This window comes from Schistocerca serialis, chromosome 5 (assembly GCF_023864345.2).
Source record: "Schistocerca serialis cubense isolate TAMUIC-IGC-003099 chromosome 5, iqSchSeri2.2, whole genome shotgun sequence".
Classification (NCBI taxonomy): Eukaryota; Metazoa; Arthropoda; class Insecta; order Orthoptera; family Acrididae; genus Schistocerca; species Schistocerca serialis.
In genome coordinates, this window is record NC_064642.1 from 135100650 (window position 1) to 135128085 (window position 27436).

The window sequence follows — 27436 nt, forward strand, 5'->3', positions numbered from 1 at the left end:
TTCAAACTGCCGGCCCTGGTCGGTGCTGAAGGTAGCAGAGCAGCCAAAGTGGGAAATGCAGAAAGAAACAAAGGCCTTAGCCATGGTTTCAGCAGTGATATCGGTGATAGGTACAGCCTCTACCCACCGATATAAATGACTGGTGCAAGAAAGAACATAAGAGAAGCACTCTGGGGTGGAAGGGGGCTGGTGAGGTCCAGGTGTAAGTGGCAAAAGTGGCCAGATGGAATGTCGAATTTGCGGAGAGGTGGAACAGTGTGCTTGGGGACTTTTTTGCACTGGCAAGCAATGCAGTTCCGGGCCGAGGTCTGACAATTGCATTTAATGTCTTGCCACTCGAATTGTTCAGACACGAGGCCTGTTGATGATTTAATTCCGAGGTGTGCTAGAAAATATATTGTGTCAAACACTGAATGGCAGAGAGGGGGGGGGGATGAGGGGTCGGAGGGTGCTAGTGCAGTAGTAGCACCAGACTTCCTCTCTGATGCCAGCAAATTTTGTTTTGGTGAAAGACAGCGAAGTGGAGGTGCTGTTGAGAAGTTGCTGTGTATCCTCGTCTTGGTTCTGTAGGGACACAAGGTCAGAAAGGTCAATGACCATTGAGATGGTGCTAATGTGGGAAAGGAAATCTGCAATGATGTTGTCAGCACCTTTGATATGGTGGACATCAGTAGAGAACTGAGAGACGAAATCGAAATTCCGAAAGTGACATGGGAGGGGGGGGGGGGGGGGGGGAAGGGGGAAGGGGGTTTGAGAGGGGGTTGCGTATGACATCTGCTACTGGTTTACGGTTGGTCAGGATGTGGAACGGTGGGCCCTCGATGGCAGTGAGGAAGTGTTTCACTGCATCATAAACTGCTGAGAATTTTTGTTGGGCATGTGAAAGTTTCTTCAAAAAGACCTGAAGTGGTGTGACCACATCGTTGTGGCATTGTTGTAGGTCTGCACCTACTGTGGAGTCACTGGCATCTGTGGTGATGAAGAGTTCAGCATCCGAGACTGGATGAGTGAGGGTGACAGCTCATGCGAGAGAGTCTTTCAGGGCCTGGAAGGCGGCGTGCATTGGTTCTGTCTACAGAACCAGGCATGTCCCTGAAGTTTGCTTGCCAGCAAGGGTGTTAGCGAGGGTGACCTGGGCGTTGGCTGCTGCAGGCAAATGATGACAGTAGTAGTTCTTCATTCCCAGGAACTGAAGGAGCTCTTTGTAGGTGATAGGGAAAGGCATGGATAAGATTGATTGCACCTTCGATTCAGCAGCATGTATACCAGTGGCTGAGACTGTGTACCCCAAGAATTGGACAGATTTTTGGAGCAGCTGCAGTTTGTCGGTATTGATCTAGACTCCATTTGATGAGAGAGTGTTCTTTACTGTCAAGATGTGGCGTTTGTGATCTTGCACAGTTTTGCTGAAGATCAGGATATAATTGAGATACATGAAACAGAAGTTGAACTGGAGCAAGAGAGAGTCAATAAAATATTGCTTCTTCTGAGTAGCATTTTTTAACTCTATTGGCATGAAATTGTACTCGTACAACCTGATGGGAGGGATAATCACTGCATTTTTAATGTCTCTGATAACGACTGTGATTTGCTGATACGCACATTTGGAATCGAGTACACTGAAAATTGTAGCACCTGCGAGAAGGTGATTGAAGTCAGAAATGTTTGGTATAGGATAATTGCAGACGTGCGTGGAGCAGCACAGTAAAATGTTCCCACCGGGCTGTCAATATGACAAGCTAGGGTATGTTCAGAGGGATGGAAACCACAGTTAGTATCTCTATGCAGCACATTGTTCACATCACATGGGGGCCTGTACAGTGCACTGAGGGGCCAAATGGTCAGTGGAGGCGGAAACTGGCCTGGAAATGTTCATGATACACACTGGACATTGTCCACTTTGTAAACTGATGAAGCAGTAAAGCACTTGTGCATCATGGAGGTACGATCAGTACACATGGTCTGTCCTAACAAAGGCAAGGTTGCACAATGCACTGTTGTAATGGTTGCCCAGGTGGCCGGCGTCTCATGTATAGTTTGTTCACGAAATGCAGAATCCACATCAGCATGATGAAATGCAAGTACTTTGCTCTCCTCATTGTCATTTTTGAAATTCACGTGTCAATGCACACTTGCTGGAAAGGCAAAGCCTGAGTCTGCAGTCACATGTTGCACTGTCGAGTGGCAAAACTGTTGAGGTGACGAAACTGCAGGAAACATGTTGTAGAATCCAGGTGGTGATGAAGTGTCTCATTGTAGGTGCAGGAGCTTTGATATCCATGGGCTGCATGGCAGGATACATGGCCAAGCATAATGAATGAGGGCGTAAACAAAGCCAGCACAGTAGATGCGAAAATACTTGCACTAAGGGGCAACGATGCGCAAGTTCTAATTCGGGGTCCCCACTGTGGGATTTCTGTTGGGTTGTAGCCCAAGGAAACACTCTCATTTCTGTAAGACTTGGTATTTTTCATGCAGATGTCCACATTATATCAAATCATATAGCAAACTGCACAAGCAAGATGGCGTAGGCCGTTTGGTTACAGAGTCAAAGAACTTGCGATGGCGGAGATATGTCATTTGTACTTGTTGCCACCACCAGTTTGTCAATAAGTTCAACTGAGATCCCCTCAGATCATAACTGGTCCAAGTCCACTTGTTCTAAAATTTTGTTGTCATCAGGGTCAAAGTGCAGAATGCCATCTATGTCATTAATCATACTTCTAGGCAAGTCAGTGGCATTGAGCAGGATCAACATCAGTTTAAGTCCGTTGAATATAACAGTAGTCCATTTGCAATACAGTAAAATGTCAAATATGTTGTCACACCATGTAATCACTTTATGTTCATCTGAGTAGGGCGGGTGTAATGCTGGTCGGTCAGTATTGTCTCACAGCATGACGTGATGACAGTGCCGTAGAGATTCATGGATGAAGATTTTATGAGAGCCATGTGCCTCCATGGGTGGTATTTTAAGGTGTGCAGTGTGTGCTCAAACACTATGAACCGCATGACCACAGCATTTTGCTGTATACCTCTTATGACTGACACACAAATAACGTGACAGTTACATTAGATTATATTAGATTTACTTTCATTCCAATTGATCCGTAGTGAGGAGGTCCTCCAGGATGTGAAACATGTCAGAAAAACAACAATACATGACAAATATTTAAACTAAAACAAATAAGCTAATGTACCATTCCACAGGTCCCAAGTGGAATGATCGTCATTTTTTAATGAACACTAAGAGTCATTTTACAAATACTATTGCACTGAATTTAAAATAAAAAAGTTTTTTATTTATTTATAAGGTAAGAAACATGTAATACAACTACTGTAATACTTATTTACAATGAACACATTACTGCACTGAAATGGTGCAGAAGTTAGATTATACTTACACACACACACACACACACACAAATTTTCAGTGAACACATTACTGCACTGAAATTGTGCAGAAGTTATGTTGTATTTATATACAAATCAGTTGGTTTTCCTCAGAAATTCATCAATGGAGTAGAAGGAGTTGGCCACCAATAAATCCTTTAGGCTTCTCTTAAACTGAATTTCATTGGTTGTTAAGCTTTTTATGGCTGCTGGCAAGTTATTGAAAATGTGTGTTCCTGAATAATGCACACCTTTTTGTACAAGACTAAGTGACTTTAAATCCTTGTGAAGATTATTCTTATTTCTAGTATTGATTCCATGAATTGAGCTGTTGGTTTGAAAAAGTGATATATTTTTAATGACAAATTTCATTAAGGAATAAATATATTGGGAAGCTGTAGTTAGTATCCCTAGTTCCCTAAACAGGCTTCTGCAGGATGTTCTTGAGTTCACACCACATATAATTCTTACTGCACGTTTTTGTGCCCGGAAAACTTTAGCTTGGCTTGATGAATTACCCCAGAAAATAATCCCATATGACATTATGGAATGAAAGTAAGCATAGTATGCCAGCTTTTTCATTTTTATATCCCCTATGTCTGACAAAATTCGCATTGCAAACAGAGATTTGTTAAGACGCTTCAGCAGTTCTGTGGTGCGCTCCTCCCAGTTGAATTTATTATCAAGCTGTAATCCCAAGAATTTAACACCGTCCACTTCTTCTATCTTCTTGTCATCATATGTTAGACATATACTCTTGGGACACCCCTTACAAGTTCTGAACTGCATGTAGTGTGTTTTTTCAAAGTTTAGTGACAAAGAATTGGCTAGGAACCAGTGATTAATGTCTACAAATATTTTATTGGCTGATCTTTCTAAGACTACACTTGATTTACTATTTATTGCAATGTTTGTATCATCAGCAAACAAAACAAACTTGGCATCTGGTAATGTTACTGATGAAAGGTCATTGATATACACAAGAAAAAGTAAGGGCCCCAAAATGGAACCTTGTGGGACCCCACATGTAATTAGTTCCCAGTTGGATGATGCCTGATAGCTTGATACATGTCTCTTTCCTAATAACACCCTTTGTTTCCTGCCAGAGATATAAGATTTGAACCATTTTGCAGCATTTCCTGTTACGCTATAATATTCTAGTTTACTTAAAAGGATATTGTGATTTACACAGTCAAATGCCTTTGACAGATCACAAAATATACCAGTTGCCTGCAATTTTTTGTCTAATGAATTAAGTACATTTTCACTGTAAGTGTAGATAGCCTTCTCAATATCAGAACCTTTTAGAAATCCAAACTGTGACTTTGACAGTATGTTATTTGAGATAAGATGGTTATAAAGACGACTGTACATTACTTTTTCGAAAATTTTTGAGAATGCTGGCAACAGTGAAATTGGACGGAAATTTGATGCTATTTCTTTATCTCCCTTCTTAAACAGTGGCTTAACTTCAGCATATTTCAGCCATTCGGGAAATATTCCACTGATAAACGACTGGTTACACAGATAGCTTAATATGTTACTTAGCTCAGAATCACATTCTTTAATTAACTTTGTTGATATTTCATCATACCCACTAGATGTTTTTGATTTTAAAGATTTTATGATGGACATTATTTCTGTTGGGGTAGTGAGGGTCAAATTCATATTATGGAAGTTACTTGAAATGTCTGGTCTAAGGTAATCCATAGCAGCATCTACCGAACCTGACAACCCCATCTTTTCAGTAACAGTTATAAAATGTTTGTTAAAAAGTTCTGCAACACTATACACATCTGTCACCAATGCATCATTTACTCTTAATGCTATTTGTTCCTCTTCATGTCTGGTTCTACCGGTCTCCTCCTTCACTATATCCCATATTGTCTTTATTTTGTTATCTGATATGACTATCTTTTCCTTGTAATATATTTGCTTTGACATCTGTATTACAGTCTTTAATATTTTGCAGTATTTCTTATAATGTGCTATAGCATCAACATTGGAAATGTTTCGGATTGACAGATACAGTTTTCTTTTTGTTTTACAAGATACCCCTATTCCTCGAGTAATCCATGGCTTCTTTGTAGACTTTGCTCTAACCTTGGTAAGTTTTGGGGGAAAGCAGTGTTCAAATAAGGTAAGCACTTTATTAGCAAAAATGTTATATTTTTCATTCATGCCATGAGCACTGTAAACATCAGTCCAGTGAATGTCTCTGAGGAGTGTCCTAAAATAATCAATTTTTGGCTTACTGATTACCCTCGTGAGCTCAGATTTAACAGATTTTATATCCTGTTCAGTATTAACATTTAACAGAAGGAACTGCATGTCATGGTCTGAGAGGCCATTGACTATTGGTTTTGTAATATAATTTTGTTCATTTGACTTTTCTATAAAGATATTATCAATGGCTGTTTGTGAGCAAGTGGTTATCCTAGTGGGGAACTTTACTGTGGGAATTAAGTTGAATGATAGTGTTACTAACTCAAATAGGTTCTTATTGGGAGAGTCTTTAAGGAAATCTACATTGAAATCACCAGCAACCACTATTTCTTTGTTTTTGGTTGTTAAATGGGCCAGTACAGCTTCAAGGTGGTTTACAAACAGATTAAAGTTACCTGCAGGTGCTCGATATACACTTAATATTATGAAAGATTTTTTGTGAAAATCTAATTCTGTTGCACATGCTTCCATATGCTGTTCTAGGCAAAATTTATGAATGTCTATGTTCTTAAATTTATGACAGTTCCTGATGAATGTGGCAACTCCTCCTTTCTCCATTTCTGATCTACAATAGTGAGATGCTAACCTAAACCCTGTAACACTTAAAAGTTCTATACCAGTGGTCACATGATGTTCAGAGAGGCAGATTATGTCAGCTGGGTTTGAAGACTCTAATTCATCTATGCAGATAGTTAATTCATTAATTTTATTTCTCAGTCCTCGAATATTTTGATGCAATAAAGATAGCTGACATTTCACATTGACTGACTTAAAATTGGATGGAGTTAAAATATCTGCTGACAGTTGAAAATTCTTAACCAATGGCTGTTTATGTTGATGTAATAAGCTGGAATTATGTTTTTTGATTTCTTTCTCAAACTGAAGGTTTGTCTCAGTTCTAACCTCTCTTAAAATTTGTTTTCTTTCTGTCCTCCCTACCCTAAAAAAGGGTCTTTTCTGAATCTTATAACCACTGGTATTTTACCACTCATGACAGTGCCTCCCCCCTTTAACTTTCCTGCTATTTCCCCAGCCAATTTACCCTTCCCCTTCCTGTTGAGGTGAAGGCCATGCCTAGTATAATCCCACCTACTGACAGAATCAACATGAACCACACCAATGTGTGACCCCGCACCCGACATGAGCAGCCGTTCCAGCTCCAAATTAACTCTCTTGACAGAAGAGTTCAAATGAGGTCGGTCATGGCGCCCAAGAACAGATACAAACTCAACACTGGTATGCCTCGATGCTGATGCAATCTTCGCCAGGTCACACTCTATGCTGTACCCAGGATCTCTGTCAATACTGTTACCTGCCCCACCCACTATAACCACGGTGTCTTCCTTAGTGAAATCTTTGCAAAGTGATCCTAAATCCTCTGTCACCTGCTCCAGACCAGCACTAGGTTTAAAAAAATTGGTGACCTGGTATTCTGATCCTAGTTCATCCTGCAAGAGTTGGCCAACACCTCTTCCATGGGAACTACCTAACAACAACACTTTCTTTCTCTTTACTGATTTCCCTACATTCTTACTTTTCAATTTGCTGCTGAAAGTTTGTTGTGCCCTGTCTACACCTGTAACTGCTTGAGGCTCACCAGCTTCTAACTGAAGCAACAGGTCAAATCTATTTTCCACATTCACCATAAAGCTGTCAGACAAAGTTCTAGGCCTGTTCCTCCTGTTGCCTGTTGCCACTTCCCACCTCTCTTTACCCTTCTCCCTCCTTAACCTGTCAAGATCTCCCCTGGCCTTGTCTAACTCAGCCTGAAGGGCAGCAATTTTCCCCTCCTGTTCCAGTATCTTCCTATCTCTACTACAAATCCTACAAAACCACTGATGAGTCTCATTTACTTCCCCTATTCCCACGCCACTACAGTCACCCACATGGAAAAAACTACAGCACCCATCACACCAAAGCCCCGACCTAACAATTCTACGGCAAGTCAAGCACTTTTCACTCATGATAAACGTAATAATTTATTAAGAATAAGTCAGTTAAATTACAGATAAACACGAAAATATGGTTACACAAATTTGGCCTATACGCAACTGTGTGTAAACAAAAACAAAAGTGCAAAGTTTCTGAAACAACAAGTTAAACTTTACGCTACTTTCCGGAAATGCTAGTTAAATAATGAAGAGGTACGCTAAGTTAAATTGCTGGAGAGAGCAAGGAACAACTAAACGAAATTCTATAGATTTGCTGCAGCAGAACGTAAACAGAAAATACGACTGTACGGTCTTTTCGCGTTTTCTGCTATATTACGTAATGAGAAATGAAACCTTTAATGGTACACTTAAACGGCACACTAATACACTTATTTACCACGTAATCAGTACTAATCTATGTGTTTTATAATCTAAAATAACTTATCTTTACGAGAACACCAAACCTCGCGCTAGTCGCTTGGCTGCAGGGCTGCCACAAGTTTCGCCAAGTGAAACACCCCAATGTTTCCCTGCTATACAGACAATTTTTAGCATTGTTCCCTGACAAATTTTCAGATCTTATGAGTATGTTAAGACATAAGTTGACAGTCTGTCTTTGCAGCAACAGTACAAGAAACCATAGTGCAAATGAGGAAATATCTAAAAAAAACTTGCAGCAAGATGGCGTTTCCTGATGTGAGCAAAAATCTTTTGTAATGAACGGTTTTTAGATGGAGAAAGCAAGCCAAATGGTGTATGTGTTTCATTAAGACAACTGATGTTTTTATTTCAATAAAAAGAAACACGTTTGGTGATAAAAGTCTGCATTTCTTGAAGCCACTAGATGGATTTAAAATACCTTCACTGATTTCAAAAATAACCTCAGAAATAAAGTAGGCCTCTTGAAAGAGATGTACAAGGTGGGGAGAAATTGTGTAAACCAACACTGTAGGTGACCATGAATAAAATGTTGGTTCTACTATGTTTGTTAGTGTCGCTTATTACCCACTGTGTTATATCTATTATTTTACAGGTATTGTGTGATTTTTCTCTCAGGAAATATATGAGTATATAGTGTACAAACCACCAGCAACTGACACAATTTTCTTCTTCTTATTGTCCGTACTTTTTATATGCCATATACAAACGGACTTGGCTGCAGGCAGGTTGGTGAGACTAGATACGACAGGCAGGGCCTGCACATTAGTGGGAACCAAATGACTCCGACTCTGCAGGCCTGATTCATTGCCGATACCTGCAGAAATGGCCTGTGGTTTTGGCCCGTCATGGAAATCCACTCATGTGGCCAGCTATTCGTGAGCCACAGACAGCATGTTGATGAAATGAGGCCATGGTGATCAATCCATGCAACAGATAACTTGTTCAAATACTCTGAGAATCGATAATAAGGAGGATGGGTAGCAACTGACCATAAAGATGATTCCTGAGCTGCAGACAGGCACATAGAAAAGACAATCACGCTCTCAATACTAAATTTTCAGCCATAGCTTTTGTCAGAATGAGAGCACACACACTGACACAACTAATGCATACGTGACTGCCGTCTCTGGCCACTGTGTCTACAGTCTCTGAGAATCAGATCCAAACCAACCACTCCTCATGTCTCCCTGCCTCTCATCAGCAGCTGCTAGGTTAGTGGCAAGAAGTGGTGGCAGCACTGACTGTAAGCTGAGGGGAACGGTAGGAAGGGGAAAAACAGTAGTAGTGAAGAAGTAGGGAAGCAGCAAATATACTCAGCTGCACCCAGGCAGCAATGATGTATGACACCTCAGTAAACAAACCATTTCATCTACTGAGACAAAAATGAGATTTTTGCAGTGTTTCTTTCACATTTCCCTGATATTTCCATGATGTGTTTAAGATTCCCTCATATTCCCTGATTTTCAGAACCTGTGGCAACCCTGAGTTACAACCTTCTGAAGAAGGGCACTAAGGGCCCAAAACTGGTACTGGTTGCTTATTATTTTGTTACAATCCCACTATGTTGTCGCTTAATTGCACATGTTGAAGGTGCACTGCTGCAAGTGTGTAAAATCAATATCTACTGAGAGAGCACTGATACTTGAAAGGAAATCAGCCATGACATATGTCCATGCCATGAAGATGTTGGATGTCTGTTGTCAATTGCATGATGTAGTTCAAATGGCTAATGGGTTGAAAATAAAATCCAATAGTGGGCAATGATATTTGTAGACTGTGTAAAGGGTCTGCCTCCAGCATCATCTTTGAAGTACCATATTGCTCTGTGCACTGCCAACAGTTCACATTCATAGGCTGACCATTTATGCTGAGAATCTATCAACTTTTTGAGAAAGAAATGCAGTGGATGTTGCGTGTCTGCTGTTGTAGAACAGCACCAGTTGCTAAATTGCTCACATCAGAGGCGATTGCCAGATGGCTAGGGGGTAGTGGGTATGTCAGTGTTACAGCCTGAGAAAGGCAGGCTTTAATTTGTTCAAATGCTTGTTGTATCTGCAGGGTCAGCTAATATTCTTTTGCTCAGGCTGCTAATGTGCTAATGTGTTTATAGGAGGTGCCCAGGTGGCACTTGCTCTAGGCAGGTGTCTACAATAAAAATTTATCATGCCAAGAAATTGATGTAATTCATGAAAGGTCTGTAGTCAAGGTAGGTGACAAATAAGTTCAGCGTGTTGTAGTGTAGGTTGTAAGTTGTCATGGCAAACCAAATGACCATAGATGGTAGCCTGAGACTGTCTCACACTGACACTGATGGCAACACAAAGTTTGTGTAAAGCATCAAAAACTACTTCAAGGCTCTCATCGTGTTCCTTTTTGGAAGCTGAAAAGACTAAAATATTATCCAAGTAAGCAGAGCAGATGAAAAATTTGAAAAGAGCATTGTCAATGAATCTTTCCTGGATCTCTGCTGTATTTTGATGTTCATGTGACATATAAAATAATTCATAAAGTCCAAAAAGGGTGCTGTCTTCATCCTATCCTCTTGGTTCATAGGGATCTGCAAATATGCTTTCTTACAATACAACACAATGAACACAGAAGCACCTGCCAAATAATGTGTGAAGTCTTCAGTATTCAGTGTCCAGTATCATGTGGAAGTTATGATGCCGATAGTTGCTGCATAGTCTACAAGTGCTACCCTTCTTTTGTATGAGCTGGGTGGGCAAGGCCCAAGGACTCTGAACTGTCTAACTATACTGGCTTGCAATAACTCCTCTAAAACCAACTTACCCCTGTGAACTTTACCCAGCACTAATGAGAGTGTCTTTAAGTCAAACTGGTAGTAACAGCATTCTATTTATTTTATAAAGTTTTTCACTCTAGCACAGTGTCTGAACTGTACATGTGAATCTGGCAGTTAGGGATAAACACACACAACAGAAATATGGGCAACAGACAATGATAGATTTGAGTGAACTGTACTGATGCTGGTAATGCTGTTGCAGACTGCTCCAGTGGTGTGTGTGTGTCTGCTACTGGCTTTCCTATTTCCGCTGACTCATTTGTGATGAGCCTGCCTGTGAGTGATGTATAAAAGTTCCACATCCCAATTTGGGAAAGTGATTAAAATGTCTTAAAAAGTCAGCCTAAAGTACTGGTTTGTTAACATCAGCAATGAAAAATTGCCAGGAGAATGTTTCTTGTGAACCGAAGTCGAAGGTTCAAGATGTGTTTCCACACACTGCAATTTGAGAATCATTCGCTGCACAGAGCTACAATGCTGATGCAGTTTTTCCTGTTGATGGTAGATTACATGGGATGGTACTCACCAGTGTCAATGAGAAAATATTGGTTGCATGTGTGTCCCAGGACACAGAGACTACTGCATGAAGATGGTGTGCAACAAGATTGGCTCATATGTCAAGGCAGCAGGCGGCCTGAAATGGTCCAACCTACTCAAGATTGTTCTTCCTGTTTGGATGGTTGTAAGGTGCCATCCTATTGCAAGTTTTACTGCCCAAACATGCATGAAATGAGCAGAGGCATGGTTACACCTTTTATCAATGAGCGATGTGTTGTTACTGGCTGGCCATCTGTTTTGTTTTGGGTAGCTGAAGGTCATTCATGGGGTAGGTGGCAGTTATCTCATCCTCCGTGGTTTCTGTCAGTGCTTGGTACCACTTGGTCGCCTTCTGCCCTGTGCCACGGCCTGTGCCAAGACTGGGATGTGGTTGGTCATTGTTTTCCATTGAATTAATACATTGTTGATGTTATAGCACTGCAAGAAGTCTGTCTGTCAAAATTTATCTTCTTTCAAATGCTTCATGCTGATACGAGATCATTGATAGCTGTAACTAAGGAGGTAACTTTAGAATCCACAGCATCCACAAGGTATGGTCTTGCCTGAGTGCTCCGTCAATTAAATGTCGGAAATGTCTCCAAAGTTGAAAAGGTGTTCTGGAGCCTAAGCATTTGTCACAGATAACTTGATGTAGCTGTTCTGGTGTTCAGGCAAGACAGTGAATGAGCGCAGTCTTCGTCACTTCATAGCTTCATATTTGCTAATAGCTGGGGGGGGGGGGGGGGGGGGGGCAATATATCACTTATGAGGTTGGCATACTTGCCCAGGTGGACAGTAAGGTGACAAACTTGCAGCTATCATCAGAAATGCCTTGACTGTGGGGAATCCGCTAAGTGAGAGCAAACCTCATGTCTGACTGTTCTGGATGAAAGGGTGGCAGCTAGGTTCGTGAATTATGGGGCACAGGACTGTCATCAAAATTCTAGGGTTCATGCAGCACTGCAGTTGGTTGAAGGGTGATGATGGATGAGCTCTTGTTTGAAGGCCAAAGTGTGGAAGAGAAATCCAGGAAGGTATCTGCACATGGCCTGGCTGGATGGGCTGTCTATGGCAATTGAGCATGTTTGGTGAAATTCATGCCACATGGGAGGTACAACACAATCAAACATCAGTCCCTGTCTTTTCGTGGTGATATGTATGAGGCATCTTGTTTGTCTGTGGAAGGGTTGCATCCATTGACAAAATTACTGAGAAGGTCGGTAACTGGTACACTTTGTTCAGGAACATGAGGGTCATTGTTGATACCACCAGTAGTGCACAAGAAAATGTCACTTTCACATTTAACCAAACGCAAGAGTTGTCGCTGCTGATGCAAAGTACTGAACTCAACTCCTTATAAGTCACTGTCTTGTATTTCCTTGTCTCTGGCACTAAGGTTGTAGGATGGCTCCATTGTTGTTGCAAGCAAGATGAGTTGAAGAATACAAAATAATCCACAGCTGACAATGTCGTTTAAAGTGGGGTCACCAAAGTAGAGTAAATTCAGATAGGGTGCCCCAGCTTAAGTAATGGAGGATATGAATATCAAGAATCTACACTTTTTTATTAGGTGGAGATACATCTGAGGATGTGCATACACCACAGAAGCTTAGGGAGACTACCTCAAAGATTGCCCTGCAGCAGAGCATAATGTGTTAGTTCACACTGAATAAAAAAAAATACACAAAATATAATGCCAAGCTCTTATGTTTTGAACATGGTTTGGACTAGATATTGACCTGAACCTCACAAAAGGAAATGTTAACATTGCAAATGCAACTGGGCAGTGACTGTCATCATTAGAACCAAATTGTTTTGTAGTGCAGTTAGTTGTGGAAACCAATGTTCTTTAAGATTCTTGTTCTGTTTGCAGCATAATAGACTTTCATGCATGATGAATCATTAACTGTCACTACAGAAACCATTAAACTATTTACTACCTATGAAACTGGTTAGTAAAATTGTGAATTCATTAAGGTGATTCACTTGCTAAAAACAGATGAACTGCCTTCACGACTAACAAGTTAAAGTGAATTTTATACTGTTTCAAAACTGTCTATTTCATGTGAACAGTGGTGGAATGTGTGTCAGCATTATGAATGGTGTGCCCTAATTGATTCCAATCCAAACAGCATCAGCAATTACTAACAACCAGCACACACTCAAAGGGAGATGACACTGAGTGGATCACATACCCAGCAAGAAGACTGATACATTTTATCACCAACATATCTACTGTACTTTAATTACACCACCACCATAGAGAAGCTGCTGACAACTTCAGACACTGCTGCCTATCCACAAATAAGGCACAGTACAAAGCTCTCTGTCCGTAAAGACTCAGAAAACATTTTATATGGTTTCCATTGCAATTTCTTTTCTTTTGTGATGAAATTTTTGCCAACTTTTGTTTTTCTATAAATAAATGTCATTTTTCAATGAGAGTATTCACAGTTTAGTGATGGCATTGTTTATCCTATTATAAGTTGTAGTAATTACTATTTACCACCTCTGTTTTTCTCTTTTATTTTAGTTTGGTTGTTCTACATATCTTTTGCTGGAATGTGCTTCTACACATTTGTGCAGTGTTTCTTTTATGTAAATTTATGTAACTGTGGCACACGGTAAATAGCATGATTGGTGGCATCTGTCATTAGCTTCTACCCTCCAACCAATAGATGCAAGGCTGCTCACTTGTCACTGGTGCAGTGTGAATATAACAAATTTTCCTGAGGCTGAGAAGCTTATGTGCATGAATCAGCATGGTTTTAGAAAGAATCGCTCATGCAAAGTGCAGTGTGCCCTTTTCTAACATTTTATACTGCAAACTATGCATGATGGGCAACAAACAGATTACATATTTCTAGAGCTCCAGAAAGCATTTGACATGTTTCTCCATTGCAAATAGAATAAGTTCACAGATATGTGAATGACTTGAAGACTTCTTACATTATAGAACCCAGTATGTGTCCTCGACAGTGACTGTTCATCAGAGACAAGGGTATAGCCAGGAGTGCCCCAGGGAAGTGTGATAGGTACACTATTATTCTCTATATACAGAAATGATTTGGCAGACAGGCTGGACAGCAATCTGCACTTGTTTGCTGGTGACGCTGTAGTGTATGGTAAGGTACTGAAGTTGAGTGACTGTAGGAGGATACAAGATGACTTAGATAAAAGTTCTAGTTGGTTGGTGTGATGAATGACAGTTGACTCTACATGTAGAAAAATGTAAGTTAATGTTGTAGTGATTCGAGAATTTCAGTGCAAATTCTAGAACCACTAGGCCTTCTACTGTCTCAAAAACATGATATTTTAGATGTGGGTGTGGGATGATAGAATTCTACCTACTGTACATCACATGTTTGTGTGTGCAGGTTTGAAATTTAGTAGCGAGAAGAATGTAGACACGGCGGTCAAATGGAAATGATAAGTATTTGTCAGATGATCCATGGAAGTTTTAGTGAAAGTGTACATAAGGACCATGGAGCTTCTACGTTATTCTGTGCTAATTGTGTCAGTGACTATTGTTATAATATTGAGAACAGCTGAGAAAGTACTCTTGGAAAAAACTCTTGTCTTATCCTTGTTGAAGGGAAGTTGTGTATCTTGATTCATGTTGAGAATGGTCAGGGTGTTTAAGCCACCTTTCTCTTATATATAAATTAGTTTGCGTCTAACATTTGGAGACACGAGAGACTTACTAAACAGGGTATATTTATGTTAAGAGTGAGATTTGTAATATGTCTGAAGTTTAACATACATCATTAATTGAAGGAAATGAAAGAGTCTTAAGGAATTCCTGTACCTAGCAGCACACTTCGGAGAAGAAGCAAAAGACAGTTTGCAGCAGCCAGCTTGAGAGAAAGGAAGGTTGGCCGAGCATCTCAAGTAAGTCATCTCAGAAAAGAAGTGGAAGGTAGTATATCTACTTCCCACTTAAATCATCATCCAAAGCCGTTAGAATGTGGATGAGTAGGAAAAACAATCCCCTAATGATTGGATACAGTCAGAACAGTGTCCTGCTTGACACAGACAAGTCATTTAAATATCTGGGTTAATGTTGCAAATCTATATGAAATGGAATGAGCATTTGGGGATTGTGGTAGGAAAAGCAAATGGCTGACTGCAGTTTATCAAGAGAATTCTAGGAAAGTATAGTTCGTCTGTAAAGGAGACCATATATACAATGCTCGTGTGACCTATTCTTGAGTATTGCTCAAGTGTTTGGGATCCATGCCAGGTTGGATTTAAAGGAAGACATTGAAGCAATTCAGAGACTGCCTGCTACATCTGTAGATGTGAACAGCATGGAAGTGTTATAAAGATGCTTCAGGAACTCAAATTGGAATTGGTGAAAACTTTAAATTTCACAGCTGTCCAGCTACAGGAATTATGTATACATTCTGTAGATCATCATATTGCAGCATACTCATGACCAATTGAGAGTTCATTTGTTTTTAATAGTTATAAGTGAATAACGTTACAACCTGTTCAACTGTTGTAAACAATGTGGTCACAGGATTCTGCAGTACATATACTCCTGGATTTGCATACAAAATTCTAATACAGTCATTTCAGTAACTTTGGTACTGAAATGGGTTCTTCATCCTTAAATAACAAAAATTTACTTCATTACATTTCCCCAAGTTAAAATATTTGGATAAATTTGTGGTCAAAGTTCAAAAAGCAGATCTCTTAGAACTGCAATATTATGAGAAGGAAAGTAGCTACTCACCATATAGCATAGATGCTGAGTTGCAGATAGGCACAACAAAAAGACTCTAACAATTATAGCTTTTGGCCAATAAAGCCTTCATCAACAATAGACAGACATACGCCCACATGCACACACACTCATGCAAATGCAATTCACACACATGACTGCTGTCTCAGGCAACTGAAATCACATCAAACTTAGAACTGTTGTAAACTTTGAACTGCTTTATTTACAATTGTTGTTCTGTAATTTCATTAACATTCACACCTTTTGTCTTCCACCTCTTTCTAAAGTCCAAGTTATTTACTTCCTGGTAAATTAAATTCATGCTGCACCTTTCTCTCTGGTTGCTCAATTTCATCACAATTCTGTTAAGGCTTTGTCAATTTCTTTTCACAGTTGATTGCTTACAGCCCTAAATCTTTGCCTATCTCTGTGGCAGAATTTTTATATTTTTTTCTTTCTTCCATTCCTCCAACATTTTTTTTGCTGCCCATGGTTCCTTGATGTTATTTTGGCTCTTTAAGCCCAACTGTTACTTCTGCTGCTTTCTTTTAACAGTTTTAATGCTAATACAGTACTGTTACTGAGTTGTGTATTTAGATTATTTTTTCCCGGAACTGAGTTGTGTATTTAGGCTATTTTTTCCTGGAAATTTTCTTGAAACACGTTCCTACTTCATCCTTTTCAAGTCCTTCCAGATTAAATTTTCTCTTCTTTTGATCTTCTTCATCTTTTTAAACTGAATTATTATTTCTTCAACAAGACGATATGATCTGAATTGATATCCACTCCTGACAATGTCTTAGAGTTTGTCACACAGTTTCTAAATCTTTCCTGTATCAAAATATAGTCAATGTGGCATCTCTTTGAGCCAGTTCTAAATGTAGAAGTGTAACTTCTTCTTCTAGGTTGTTCATGCAACATATCTCCAGTAGTTAAGGAGTTTCTCATGCAGAAGTCCACCAAAAGCACTCCTTACTCATTGTTTTTCCCTAATGCATATTTGCACACAATTCTTTCATATTTGTCTTCACCTACTACAGCATTCCAGTCACCCATTCTTTCCTTTCTCTATTATGCCCTCTTTCTTGCCATAGATTTTTTTACTTCTCAGGTGATCCACCATGTGGAATATGTATTTGTATTATCACTAGATTTTCCTTCTTTCAGTGGATCTTCACTGCTGTCAATCTTTCATCAACAAATCTCACTGATATCACTTTATCTGTGACTCTTGTTCCTAATATTATCCCAACAACATGAATTCCTCAAGAATAAAATACTCTGAATTCCTCACTTAAAAATTATTCATTCTGTCTCCTTCTCATTTCAGAGTTTCCCATTATATCCATTCTGTTTCTTCTCATTTCCTTCTTCAGATTCTCCGACCTCCCCACTTGTAAGACATTCTCAAAATTCCATGTTCATAATCTTAATCTTCCGTTCTTCCTCATTTCAGTGTGACCTAACTCAGCATTTGCCGCCCAGCTATCTCATTGGGGAGATATTTTACATCCTGAATCAACTTTGACCTTGCTAGACTTATCATGCATGCTATTTATACAATTTTCCTGAGAACCCTGTAAATGAATTAGCTTTGCACTGTGCTCCATTTGCTAGCTGACCCAGCCAACTTTCCTCCTCTCTCATTATCATTACAGGCTTGGAAATAGTTGTGACTGGGTGTTTTTGGTTTGTCATGAGGAATACGGTTGCAGCTCTAAAGTGTCTCAATAGCGGCCATCCTATGATGGTTGACATATTAGTAGAACATGCAGGCCAACAAAGTAGAGGTACTTGTCATTCTTTGGAGGAGACTTGCACAATCTGGGACACTTCTGTCCAGGCACTAGCATGCTGAAATATACCAAGTGGAGTTGCCTGAAGCAAAAGTGGAACGAAGAGCTCAAAAACTTCTCTCTTGTAGCAATTGCTATAAAGGTGGCACCCAACACACAGAAACTGAGATTGCAACCCCAAATCACTCTTGGTCTTTGTCTGCAATGCTGCATAACAATGGAGGCTGTCCAACAGCACAAACCATGGCGACATGTACCACATGTGTGGCCATCACTGAAAGGTAGTCTGAAGCATGATTTGTCTGAAAACTTTACAGTATGACAATGATGGTATTCAAATGCTCCTTGTAGTCAGAAGCATGTATGATTTCTGGACAATAGTTATTATTAGGTCAACTGGTGGTGACAGAATATCACTTTTGAAGAGTGATATGTCAGAGGCAGGATACACTGTATTTTTGTAGTTAAATGACAACCCATTTGTGAAACCCATCTGCTGATATTACCTTACTGTATCATAACCCGTACATTCCATATCCTTAAGAATAATATTTGTGTCACGTGCACAATTACAAAATACTGCTGGTAACACTACTGTCATTTCCATCCAAGAGACAAAGGTTATTGTTTACATTTTAAAATTTCATGGAATTTACAACACAATAGTATTGTCATAATGCAATGTCATATTTTTTTACTTAATGCAAATATTTTAGCTGAAAGTAAGCTTCCACAATAAGATAATACCTGCATTTTCAAGACAATCCATGTTATTTATTGTAATAATAACAAATAATTTAACATTAGCTATTGTAATCTAATTCTGTAACAGATGTAATGCACTGTGTCTACATTTAGAAGTACCAAAATTCAATAATTTTTTGGTAAAAAATATCTCTGTACTAATTCTTCCTCTGCCAAAATTAGCCATAAATTGACAGCCATTAATGTGTATAACTACAATGCAGTCAAGGGAAATGTGTGAATCAATTTTCCTCATCGTTGATATTGGATATTAAAAATGAAATGGACAAGAGAAACAGGTTTTTTTTTTTAAATTAATATCTTTAAAACTTTGGAAGGCAGCCTAGCTGTCACATTTATATGTGTCAAGTCAATCTAAAAAAAAGTTAATGCTGATAACAGACTTTAACTGAAGACAAGACCACAAGCTCTCAAATAAATGTTGTCAGAAAGAACATACCTCTTCTGTTTCATTAAAGCTTTCTGTAGTGATAGGCTCATCTTGATAATATAGGGCACGCAGTTTCTGTGCAACCTGCCTTTGTGTCTCAGCATCTGGAGCACGAACATCAAGTCCAATAATTTCTTCAAAATTTTCATCTAAGTCTTGAGCCACAGATGCATTTGTTGTCAGTCCTTTTGCTAAAACAAAAACCATACATATTCTGCATAAATAACTGGTTATATCTTGTAATATAGCATTACTTTTATGAATTGATTGACATTGGCACTGATCCCAGCACACAGGTTGTGGATAGAACTTATGTTTCATAATTACTGAAAACATTATGAAAAGGATAGTTGCAACTCACCATATGGCAGAGATGCTGAGTCACAGACACACCAAAAAGACTCTCACACAATAAACTTCCAGCCAACAAGACCTTTGACAAAAATAAACAATAGAAACACACACACACACACACACACACACACACACACAAATGACCACAGTCTATGGCAGCTGAAGCCAGACTATGCACAGCAGCGCATGATGGGAGAGCCAACCAGATGGGGGTAAGAAAGAGGCTGGAGTGAGGAGGGGGAGGGGTAGGAGGCTAAGGATGGGGATGGTAAAGTGCTGCTGCGGGAGCATATAGGGATGAGGTAGTGAGAGGGTAGGGCAGCTACATACAGTCAGGAGGTTAGACGGAGGGCAGGGTTAGCAGAAAAGGAGAGAAGTGAAAAGACTTCGTGCATTGGTGGAACAGAGGGCGGTGTAGTGCTGGTGCTCAGCAACAGGGTGGTCCAGTTTTTTTTGGCCACAGTTTGTTGGTGGCCAGTCGTGTGCACTGACAGCTTATTGGTTGTCATGCCTCATAAAATTCAGCATAGTGGTTGCAGCTTTGCTTGTAAATTACACTAATGGTTTCACAGGTAGCCCTGCCTTTGATGGAATAGGAGACCCTGCCTTTGATGGAATAGGAGATGTTTGTGACTGGACTGGAGTAGGTGGTGGTGGGAGGATGTATGGAACAGGTTTTGCATCTAGGTCTATTACAGGGATATGAACCATGAAGCAAGGGGTTGAGAGCAGGGGTTGTGTAGGGATGGACGAGGATATTGTGTAGGTTCGGTGGGCGGCAAAATACCACTGGGGGAGGGGGAGGGGATAGTGGGTAGGACATTTATCATTTCAGGGCACAATGAGAAGTAATCAAAACCCTGTTGGAGAATGTAATTCAGTTGCTCCAGTCCTGGGTGATACTGAGTCACGAGGGAATGCTCCTCTGTGGCCAGATGATGGGACTTTGGGAGGTGGTGCATGACTGGACAGATAAGGCATGGGAGATCAAGGTTGGGGGCGGGGGGGAGGGGTAATTACTGTCTGTAAAGGCCTCAGTGAGACCCTTGGTGTATTTTGAGAGGGATCACTTGTCACTGCAGATGTGAATGCCAAGGTTGTATGGAAGGGACTCCTTGGTATGGAATGGGTGGCAGTTGTCGAAGTGGAGATATTGCTGGTGGTTGATAGGTTTGATATGGACAGAGATACTGACGTAGCCATCTTTGAGGTGGAGGTCAACATTGAGGAAGGTAGCTTGCTCGGTTGAGTAGAACCAAATGAAGTGAATGGGGAAGAAGGTGTTGAGGTTCTGGAGGAAAGTGGATAGGGTGTCCTCACTATCAGTCCAGATCACAAAGATGTCATCACTGAATCTGAAACAGGTAAGGGGTTTAGAATTCTGGGTGTTTAGGACTGATTTCTCTAGATGGCCCATGAATAGGTTGGCATAGGATGGTGCCATACGTGTGCCCATAGCTTTACCCCAGATTTGTTTGTAGATAATTCCTTCAAAGGAGAAGTAATTGTGGATGAGGAAATAGTTGGTCATGGTGACTAGGAAGGAGGTTATTCGCTTAGAATTGGTCAGGCATTGGGAAAGGTCATGTTCAATAGCAGTATAAGGCCATGGGCATTAGGGATGTTATTGTAAATGGAGGTGGTATTAACAGTGATGAGCAGGGCACTGTGTGGTAAAGGAGTAGGTACTGTGGAGAGTTAGTGGAGGAAATGGTTGATGTCTTTTATATAGGAAGGTAGGTTCCACATAATGGGCAGAGATTCTCCCAGTGGGGGCACAGTAACCAGTCATAATGGGGAGTCTTGGGTGGTTGGGTTTAGAAGGTAGGAGTGCAGGGAGTGATGGGGGTGAGGAGACAGATGAACTCCGGGGAGAGGTTCTGGGGTGGGCCTAAGGATTTGAGGAGAGATTAGAGATCCTGCTGGATTTCTGGAATGGAGTCACTATGGCAGGGTTTGCAGATGAATGAATCTGACAGCCAGCAGAGTCCTTTTGCAAGGTAATCCTTGCAGTTCAAGACAACAGTGGTGGGCCCTTTGTCAGCAGGTAGGCTTATAAAGTTGGGATCAGCTTTTAGGTGGTGGATTGTGGTTCTTTCTGCAGATGTAAGGTTAGTTTGCAGCTTAAAAGACTTGGGGAATGATGGTCAGGCAAGGTTCGAGGTTAAGAAATTCTAAAAAGTTAATAGGAGGTGATTTAGCAGCACTGGGGGTGGATCATGGTTGGATAAAGGAGTGAACTGAGTCAGGTAGGGTTCAACGTTGGTCTTAGGTTGAGTCTGATTGGTAGGGTTGGTGGTGAAAAAGTGTTTCCCCTATAGGGACAGGGAGGAGAGAAGGTCTTTAACAAGTTCTGCATGACTGAATTTGGGAGTGGGGCAAAAGGTGAGGCCTTTGGAAGGGAGTGATATTTCTGTGGGGTTAATGCTTCTGGAGGAAAGGTTCACGACTGTGTTTTGGGTTTGTTCAGGTTCTGGATTCTGTGTAGTGATAGGAGGGAGTTTTGGAGGGTGGGGTAAGTGTAGTATGTCTGTGAGACAGGGTTTGTCAGCTATGAGGGAACACAGGGGAGGTTTGAAGGTTGTTGTAGAGGTAGTGGACAATGGTAGTCCAAAACAAGAGTAGGAAGTGAGCAGGGTGGAGAGTTTTTTGAGGTGATGTTGTGCATACTAACTAGTTCCTGTAAGTCACAAGTTTCAACATGTGTTATGGGATCCAGGAATTTGGGATTGCTAGCAGGAGAATTTTATGGATGGAGAGAAGGTACTGCAAGGAGGTTTGGGCTTGATTAATATGGTTTTGCAGGACTATGTTGGTGATGGCTAAGGACTGGCAGAGGTGATTTAGCAGCACTGGGGGTGCATCACGGTTGGATAGAGGAGTAAACTGAGTCAAGTAGAGTTCAACGTTGGTCTTAGGTTGAGTCTGATTGGTAGGGTTGGTGGTGAAAAAGTGTTTCCCCTATAGGGACAGGGACTGGCAGAATCTGAACAGATGAGTGCACTGTGGAAGGAAGGGTGGCAGCCAGAGATGGGTAATTCGATGGTAAGGCCATTTGGGGGGGGGGGGGGGGGGGGGGGGGGAATGAGCCAGGCAACTAGGCAGGAACAGTGTGTGGGACTGGGTCCTGGCTAGGGGTAAGGAAACTTTTCTGTATTGATGCAGATGGAAGGAGCAACGATCCATGGTGGTGGAAAAATGTGAAATACATAAATAACATAGAATTATGTCCCAAAAAAGTAGCAAAAAACAGCTAAATACATGAAAAAGTCACTATAAGGATGAAACGGATAAAATAAGGGGAAAATACCTGAAAGGTGAAAACCAATTGAAATTGGAGTCACAAAGAGATTAAAGAAAAATTTTAATTTTTTTTATTTTTTATTTTATTTTATTTTGTTATTTTATTTTATTTTTTCTGTGGAGTGAAGGTCTGTGGGTGTATAAGAATGAAGAAGGGGGACGGCAGATGTGAATGGATTAGGTGAGATTAGTATGTGTGAACTGCAATAGAGAGGAGAAGGAGTAGGGGGTGGGGTAGGATGAGATACAAGATCATGTGGCACAGGAAATATGCACAAAAATATGGGGGAGTGACACAGGGAGGTGATCAATTTGAAGGTATAGGCTTAATTATATCAGTTGGAGTAATGAGGGTCATAAGATGCTGCATCAATAATCAGTGTTGTCTTGTAGCCATCTGTTGTTCGCTTCTGAGACAGTTGATACAGTGTGGCTCATAGTAGAGCATGCAATACAGTTTGTACGATGATAAGAGCAACACAGGAAAGAAGAGACAGAAGTATGGACATTGAGTATAGTAGTGCATTAGAAAATAGTAAGAAAGGAAAACTGCACTGGGTTAGGATGGAAGAAAAGCTGTCTGGCAAAATCAAACAATGGAAAATCCAGGATGGAACATAATAATATTTTAAAATGGATAGTTATTATGCACCATATAGCAGAGATGCTGTGTCACTGATAGGCACAAAAAAGAGACTGTCACACAATAAGCTTTTGGCCAACAAGGCGTTTGTCAAAAACAGACAACACCCCCCCCCCCCCCCCCAAACACACACACAAAAGCGTGACACATGGGCAGACATGCAAACATGACTCACACACACATGACCACAGTCTTCCCGGGAGCTGAAGCCAGACTATGCACAGCAATGCATGATGGGAGAGGCAACTGGGTGGGGGTAAGGAAGAGGCTGGGGTGGGAAGGGGGAGGGATAGCAGGTGGGAATTGCACAAGCGGAACCCCCCTGCAACATATCCTATGATCCCATAACCCTCCTGGCCTCAAACTTCATTAGTCATTGTCCTTACTCATCTAGCCCCTTCCCTGTTCCAATCCTGGAAGTACACAGCCCTCTAATCCACCAACACACCCAGTCTTTTTACTTCCCTCCCTTTCCACTACCACCCCTCTCTCCTCACAGTCCATTTAACCTCCCAACTGCACATAGTTGTCCTACCCTCTCTCCAACCCTTCCCTGCATACTCCCACAGCAGCATTTTACCATCCCCCACCCTTATACCCACCCAGTTGCCTCTCCCATCATGCACTGCTGTGTATAGTCTGGCTTCAGCTGCCAGAGACTGTGGGCATGTGTGTGTGTGTGTGTGTGTGTGTGTGTGTGTGTGTGTGTGTGTTGTCTATTTCTGACAAAGGCCTTGTTGGCTGAAAGCTTATTGTGTGACAGTCTTCTTTTGTGCCTATCTGCGACTCAGGATCTTCGATACATGGTGAATAGCAACTATTCTTTTCATAATATTGTTACATTCCATCCTAGATTTTCCAATTATTTGGGTTTACTGAAAACATTGCCTTACTAAATTTCACTAGAATATAAGTTTATAAATCATTTTACATAAAGTTCACCTTTAAGAATATTCCAGAAAACCGGTTTAAAATCAGTCCCTGACATTGCACTTGCAAATTATTTGTTACAAAAATGACTGTTGCATGTCAGTCATCATAGTAACATTCTGGGAATATATTAGTAACTAACATCATTATGTAATTAAAATAAAAAGTAGAACTTTCACTTCTCGGTTGTTTGAAGTGATCAATTTATTCAAATTTGTACTAAAAATATATGTTTGTAGCAAGTTGATTTACACAAAACATGTCAATAATTTCTTACAAACCAAACTGTGTATCCAGATTCTTATAGAGTTGTAAATGTTAAGATTAATATACCTATTCAGTCATGCCATTAAAGTTATATAAAGTTATTGTCCTTTGTTATATATGGATGGGCTCCAAAGCCCATGTATCTCAGAGCTCTCAGTGTTTTGGCTCAAAGTGTTATGCACTGTAAGATTATGATAGCAAAGTAAATATCTTTGGAGTTATTTGGTTTATGTTAGGAGCAGAGGTTAGCATGCTGAGGGTAATAATGTAATTGTTTTAGCTAAGAAAAGCAGCCCGAGTGCTAAACATATAAGAAGAAAAACATAACTCTGTATCAATAATACATCATTAGAAATAACAGTTGAGTTGAGGCTAGAGTGCCAAAGGGAATATGTGACTGTCAGAAGTTAGAAAAAAAGTGTTCAGAGCAGCAAAGAGTTATAGTTTAATTACTGTTTCTAAAAGTTTATGATTCTGATTGTCAAAGTAGAATGAGTGACATGATATAGTACTGTTCAGTACCGACTCCCCCAACACCAATACTTTAAATTAAATGTCTAAGATGCAGATGCTCATTTCTTAGTTTGTCACAAATGTTGTATTTCATGAAGGCTTATGATATGCAATGAAGAGTCATCAAAATTTGACATACTTTTCTTAATCAACCTACATAAATGTAAAAGCATGTACAGATATGTAAAAATACACACAAATAAGTACAAATATATAAGAATGTACAACAATGTGAACTCTGTCTCTCTCATTTGATATCACCATCCAACAGTGGTCCTTCCCCCTCCCACCTAACCACACCATGGTTATCTTCCAGGAATTCCTTACCTCCAACTTGGCTTCACCATCCTTACCCAGGCCCCTTCCTAAGAACACCAACCTTTCAGCAGAAGAAAGGACAGCCATTTACAGCCTCAAAATAAATCCTGATCTAACCATCCTATATGCAGACAATGGTTCCACCACTGTTGTTACTACTTGGTGGAAGGCCTTTGCCAATTGTCTGACTCCTCCATCTGCAAAGTCTGCCAGAGTGATCCCATCCCAGAAGTCCAATGTAACCTCCAATTCATACTTAATGCCTTAACCCCTTCCAGAAAATCTCCTCTGAACCATTCTCCCTCCTCAATCCTATGAAACCCCACAAAATCCATAAACCAAACAATTGTGGGTGCCCCATTGTAGCTGCTTATTGCACTCCTACTCAAAGGAATTTGGCCCTCATTGACCAGCACCTCCAAACAATTACCTGAAATCTAGTCTTCCACATCAAAGATACCAACCACTTTCTTCGTCAGCTCTCAACCATCACCACCTCTCTATCTCCAAGATCCCTAATCGTCTCTGTTGAAGCATTTGCCTATACACCAACATCCCTCATGCCATGGTCTTGCCACTACTGAACACTACCTCTCCCAACGTCCTTCACACTCCAAATACATTAACTCATTCCTCATACACCTTACTAATTTTATCCTAACACACAACTACTTCTCCTTTGAAGGAAAGGTATACAAACAAATCTGCGACACAAGCATGGGGCAGCATGGTGCCATCCTATCCATACCTATTTATGGGCCATCTAGAGGAAACCTTCCTAGCCTCCTGAAAACCCAAAACCCCTGGTCTGGTTCAGGTTCATCAAGACACCCTATCCTCATTCCTTCACAACCTTATGACCTTCTCTCCTATCTACTTCACTTGGTCCTCCTCAACACAACATGCCACCTTCCTGGAAGACCTCCTCCTCTCTGATGGCTCCATCCCAAACCTCTGTCCACATTAAACCCACCAACCACCAACAGTGCCTGCATTTTGACAGTTGCCATCCCCTCCACACCAAAATATCTCTCCCATACAGCTTTGTCACCCAGAGGTAGCATATCTGCAGTGACAAGAACTCCCTTGCCCAGTAAGCTGAATGTCTCAAAAGGCCTTCACAGACAGGCACTATCCCCCAGAACTAGTTCACAAACAGATTTACTATGTCACACCACCACATACCCCCAATTCTCCTACCACACCCAAGAACTAGCTACAAAGGAACACCCCCTTCACCAACCAATACCGCTCCAGACTGGAACAAGTGAACCACTTACTTTGTCAGGGCTCTGATTATCTATCATCATGCCCTGAAATGAGGGATACCATACCCAAGATCCTTCCCATCCCTCCAAAAGTGGCGTTCGACGCAGGTGCAAGACGTCCAGTCCACCCACCCAGACCATCCAATCCCTGACTTGTCACAGGCTTATTCTACCCTATTAGAAGCCAGGCTACCAATGAAAGCAGCTGTGCCATATACTAGCTCTGATGCAGATATTGTACAGCTTTCTATATTGGTATGACTACCAACCAGCTGTCCACCAGGATGAACGGTCACTGCTGAACTGTGGCCAAGAGCAAAGTAGATCACCCTTTGGCACAACACACAACATGCAGCTGAACATAACCATGCTTGATTTTCAACAGTTGTTTCACAGCCTAGGCCACTGGATGCTCCCCTATACCACCAGCTTTTCCTAACTACACAGTGATCTGCAGTGATGAGAGGTCCCCTGCCCAGTAAGCTGATTGTCTCAAAAGGCCTTCACAGACAGGAGGCACTATCCCCCAGAACTAGTTCACAACAGGTTTCCTGTGCCACACCACCACATACCCCCAATTCTCCTACCACACCCAAGGACTAAACTACAAAGGAACGCCCCCTTCACCAGATGGGAGTTACCCTTACAACGCATTATCCACTCTTAAAATCATCCCAGCCTCAACCTATGGTGTCCTACATCACTACACCCCCCCAACACTTCTCTCCTATCACTTACTCCTAATTTATATTCCCTCAGCTTCACTGTGTGCCCGCTCTGTGCCAACGTACC

The 27436-nt window shown here is 40.9% G+C and overlaps 1 protein-coding gene across 1 annotated transcript in view; it reads right to left on the reverse strand.

The window, feature by feature from the left end:
* Nucleotides 1–27436, reverse strand: part of LOC126481552 (cholinesterase 1-like) — a 173095-nt gene that overhangs the window by 24391 nt on the left and 121268 nt on the right. Inside the window, exon 8 of the mRNA XM_050105390.1 lies at nt 19058–19239. Within this exon, the coding sequence (XP_049961347.1) occupies nt 19058–19239 (182 nt within the window). The remainder of the gene's footprint in view (nt 1–19057; nt 19240–27436) is intronic.